We start from the raw sequence: 5,119 nt of genomic DNA on the forward strand, positions 1-5,119 counted from the left end.
TTTTACACTTACCCTCAAAGCTTTTGTCTCTATTCCAAAACCTTAAGCAGAGGAAACATGTTTGCTGTCTTTGCCTTGTCTCACAGAAATAATCCAGATCTTATTCTAACCTGTTGCTTACTAAAAGTCTCCAAAAGAATAAAAAAAGGACTTCGGCTGAACAAGAGAAAGATTACCTTCTGAAAAGTTGAAAATTGTCACCATCTTATTTAGGCAAAGTGAGATGTTGAATTTTCCTTTCCTATAGCAAACCTTTTAGCATTTTAGTTTCTCCATCACAGGAGCGATCTAGTTGGTGTTGCTCTGGTGATTGACTCTCACCCCCTAGTTGGTGTTGCTCTGGTGATTGACTCTCACCCCCTCTGGTGGTGGTGCTGTGAAACTCAAGCCCAATCCCTCCCCTCCACTTGTAACCAGTGGTGTGATCTGGGTGGTGGCTGGTAACCAGTGGTGTGATCTGTGTGGTAGCTGATAACCAGTGGTGTGATCTGGGTGATCTGGGTGATGGCTGATGACCAGTGGTGTGATCTGGGTGGTGGCTGATAAGTGGTGTGATCTGGGTGATGGCTGATGACCAGTGGTGTGATCTGGGTGGTGGCTGATAAGTGGTGTGATCTGGGTGATGGCTGATGACCAGTGGTGTGATCTGGGTGGTAGCTGATAAGTGGTGTGATCTGGGTGGCAGCTGATAAGTGGTGTGATCTGGGTGATGGCTGATGACCAGTGGTGTGATCTGGGTGGTAGCTGATAAGTGGTGTGATCTGGGTGATGGCTGATGACCAGTGGTGTGATCTGGGTGGTGGCTGATAAGTGGTGTGATCTGGGTGATGGCTGATGACCAGTGGTGTGATCTGGGTGGTAGCTGATAAGTGGTGTGATCTGGGTGATGGCTGATGACCAGTGGTGTGATCTGGGTGGTGGCTGATAAGTGGTGTGATCTTGGTGATGGCTGATGACCAGTGGTGTGATCTGGGTGGTAGCTGATAAGTGGTGTGATCTGGGTGATGGCTGATGACCAGTGGTGTGATCTGGGTGGTGGCTGATAAGTGGTGTGATCTGGGTGATGGCTGATGACCAGTGGTGTGATCTGGGTGGTAGCTGATAAGTGGTGTGATCTGGGTGATGGCTGATGACCAGTGGTGTGATCTGGGTGATGGCTGATAAGTGGTGTGATCTGGGTGGTAGCTGATAAGTGGTGTGATCTGGGTGATGGCTGATGACCAGTGGTGTGATCTGGGTGGTAGCTGATAAGTGGTGTGATCTGGGTGATGGCTGATGACCAGTGGTGTGATCTGGGTGGTGGCTGATAAGTGGTGTGATCTGGGTGATGGCTGATGACCAGTGGTGTGATCTGGGTGGTAGCTGATAAGTGGTGTGATCTGGGTGATGGCTGATGACCAGTGGTGTGATCTGGGTGGTAGCTGATAAGTGGTGTGATCTGGGTGGCAGCTGATAAGTGGTGTGATCTGGGTGATGGCTGATGACCAGTGGTGTGATCTGGGTGATGGCTGGTTGCCTCTCAGCAGTCAGCTGAGGACGGAGCTGAAGACTGAGACACAGTCCTGTGGGCAGTCTGCTGGTTTTACCACAAGGGTCAGGATTTACAGGGACATTGGTTTAATAACTAAGGTGCCCCTTAAACCAAGTAGCTTTGAGTTTTGGGTATGGTGACAAAACAACAGACACATTTGTGAAGCTAAAAATGAATTTGTTAAAAGCTATAGTAGTCACAGAATGATCAGTGTCTACTCTTTCGTCTTACAGAGGACAAATTCATGTGCGTCCGATGTATATTTATTTTGTTAATGTGGAAATACATTAAGTAATACATTGTGGTGTTTCACAGGATTATACTCCCCATCATTGTAAATGCATTCAGAGTGAAAGAAAAAAAATACAGTTGTCAGTTTCAAATGTCACCAATAATATAAGAAAAAGATCAATGATCAAGGAGTACAACTATTTGACATGAGATCTTCTGTATTTTGAAACAATCTAACCTATATAGTTATCAAAAAAGTCAAACGCATGCTTACAGAATCATGTTTAAGAATCAAATGCATGCTTACAGAATCATGTCAAAAATCTGAGGTTCTTACTTTGTTCCGGAAAACTGGGAATTGCATAGTCACATTATGTTGTGTCAGAAAATCGTGAAGTGTTAACCAGACACAGAGCACCACAATCTAGCACCTCCCTGTTGGTCCTCTTGGACCAATGGTCTTCAGTACAGTACAATGACACTTGTCCTCTTGGACCAATGGTCTTCAGTACAGTACAATGACACGTGTCCTCTTGGACCAATGGTCTTCAGTACAGCACAATGACACATGTCCTTTTGGTCAGATTTACTCAAAGCTAAACTAATTTCTATACATGTAGAACTGAATCTAGCAGTTCTTTGAGTTCCTCAGGGGTCCCCCTATCATCTTTAACTTATGACATTAACTTATGCTACTTTCATTCAATGTTATGAAAAACAATCATCTCAGTCAACTCTCAGAACCATATATTTCTGAGATCTTAATATTTGTCTCTGTTGCCTATAGTCATCCTTCCCCCTGATCTTTTCACATATCCCACCATGCCCTTCCGCCTCGCCCCCTGCTGTGAATAGATATGATGAAGGCACTTTCTCAGGATTAGTTATGTGTAGGCCTACAGCATTGTGCTTTGACCCCCACATTTCTGCTTTCAGGTGACGGAATTGATTTTGATGTAAAATGTCGACCAGACCATTTGCAGACCATTTCAAAAATGCTCTAGCCTGCAATAGATCCAAAATAGCATTCAGATAGCAGCTATTTGATTGGTCACCCGTCCCTGTGATGTTTTCACACATTCCCCTTGTGTACGTAACGTGTGTCATCTGCCTCCCTTCCCATCTCGCCCACTGCTGAGTTATCATCTCCTGTGATCATCTCCACACATAACCCTTGTGTACATTACGTGTCATTTACCCTCCATTCACATCTCCACACTCATGATAAATGACTGACACCTGCCTGCAGAGTGTCCCCTTAGTTAGTAATAAAGAAAAATAGAATGACATCTCAGGAAATGACCAATCCACAAAAATCACCCAAAACGACTCTGGCATTTGATATTCATTCCCTTTGAAAAGTCTGTTTGCATCGCAAAGCTTGTTTTTGTATTCCCAGTACAAAATGACATTTTTTCCAAAGGCTCACTTTAAATACACATTGAAGAGGATTATTTGATTATATCTGGGCTGAAGCATCTCTGCTGTCCCTGACTGCTCAGAGATGCTGAAGAGAGGCTGCCTGGCTCAGATCTCAGATCTTGGGCAGGAACACCTTGAGGGGCTCATTCTCATGCACCTTGTCCAGGAAGCCCAGGTTGAAGTACGGGTAGAGCGTCTCGCCGAACGTCTCGTGGAACGTGTACAGGTGCGTCATGCTCTCGGCGTTGTAGAAGGACACCAGGCCGCGCTTGTAGTCCAGGTACACGCCGATCCTGGCCAGAGGCTCCTCCAGCGACAGCACGGTCGGCGGCGACGTCCCGGCCATGTACTGGACGCCGTAGGACAGCGAGAGCGTCCAGAAGCCGTTGGCGGGCAGGGCCTTGATGACGCCCTTGCGGGGCACAGACTCGCGCGCCACGCCGACCGTCCACACCGTGCTGCTGTAGACCTCGATCTCCCAGTAGTGGCGGCCGTGAGTGAACCCCTGGCTGCCCAGCAGCGAGAGCGCCGCGTTGAAGCGCTCCGGGTTGTCCTGCACGCTGCTGTTGAACGTCTGGTAGCGCACGCAGGTCAGTGATGACGTCAGGCTCAACCACGGGTTGGCCGTGCTGGAGTTGAAGGTGATGGCTGAGGGCACTAGAGAGAGAGAGAGAGAGAGAGAGGGAGAGAGAGAGAGAGGGAGAGAGAGGGGGGGGAGGATTATCAGTGCAATAGTAAGAGATTTTGCATTGTTGATTTGCGATCTCAGCAAGCTGCTAATTAGAGTATTGGTTTGATCAGGAGGTGGCATCTCTGCTGGGTTATTCATAGCTAATAAAACAGACACCTGCTGTAACCCATGCTGGTGCTCACACGTCACCACGGCTCTGTGAACTACACATCAGGTCAGGAATTAATGCTATGGTACGCACACCCATCACCCCCCCCCCCGAAAAAAAAAAAACGTTCACGCGTGGACAGTATTTTTCCTTTAGGTTCATGCATACATAGCATAACAACATCCACATGCAATAATGCAACAACGTCTACAATTACCTATTCATTTGGGCAACTTTATACATCCCTATACAGGCTAAAGCTACCTTTAGTTGTGTTATAGCTACTGTAACGTCTGGCTTTAAACAGCTGTAATGCAGTCGTTTTGACAAGCACACCAATTGCTTAGCCAACCTTGTTCTTGCCCATCTTGAATAGCTCCTCTGGCTTTGCTGCCTCCATCCGTTCTGCTTTCGTTTTTTAAACTTGTGATATCCATGATGAGTATTGAGTTAGTGAATTAGCTCAACATTGTGTGCTGATAACCATATAGAAAGCCGAGTAAAAGAAAACAAGTAGCCTATGCGTGCCTGCGTGCATATTCTCTCCTGCTCAAACATGTGTGCGCATTAATTTTGATAAGTCTTCACTAACTTCACTTAATAGAAAATTGTAAATAGCCTGATGGCATGCAACTAATGGGATACTGTGCATAGTTGGAAAGGTATGGTAGGCCAATATGGTGTGAATATACACACACACACAAGGTACATTTTCTCTCGTTGTTGAGTGATGGTACGCACAGTGCGTACGGACGTACACCTGCAGGCGCGCCTGCATCAGGTGATCATGGAGAACCCCGCCATGCTGGGGGCGGACAGCGCCGTGGACAAGGGCCCAGTCTGGGCCAGTGGGTCCACTATACCTGGGTAGATGCTGCCTTTCAGGGACTTCCAGACACGGTACTGCAACGGGCCGGCAAAGCGTCCCTCACACAGGCTCGGCGCAGTGTGGGTGGGCTTCTCAAACTTCATCGGCTGCCTAGGGAGACCAGAGAGAGAGTGGGGGCGGATGGAGAGAGAGAGAGAGGGAGGGAGAGAGAGGGAGGGCCAGGAGGGAGAGAGAGAGAAAGGGAGGGAGTGAGGGAGAGGTGGGGAA

The 5,119-nt window shown here is 47.5% G+C and overlaps 1 protein-coding gene across 1 annotated transcript in view; it reads right to left on the reverse strand.

Moving 5' to 3' along the window:
- Positions 1-1,776: 1,776 nt before the first annotated feature.
- The window catches only part of trim69 (tripartite motif containing 69), a 9,189-nt gene continuing 5,846 nt past the window's right edge, over positions 1,777-5,119 (reverse strand). The window contains exons 5-6 of the mRNA XM_076283490.1: positions 4,887-5,002; positions 1,777-3,841 (exon numbers count right to left, since the gene is read on the reverse strand). Of these exons, the coding sequence (XP_076139605.1) occupies positions 3,297-3,841; positions 4,887-5,002 (661 nt within the window). The 3' untranslated portion in view covers positions 1,777-3,296. The remainder of the gene's footprint in view (positions 3,842-4,886; positions 5,003-5,119) is intronic.

The sequence above is a fragment of the Alosa pseudoharengus genome, unplaced genomic scaffold (genome assembly GCF_046254945.1).
Source record: "Alosa pseudoharengus isolate Yale_2024_CS ecotype anadromous, Long Island Sound unplaced genomic scaffold, YU_APseudo_1.1 YU_APseudo_1.1_scf_14, whole genome shotgun sequence".
Classification (NCBI taxonomy): domain Eukaryota; kingdom Metazoa; phylum Chordata; class Actinopteri; order Clupeiformes; family Clupeidae; genus Alosa; species Alosa pseudoharengus.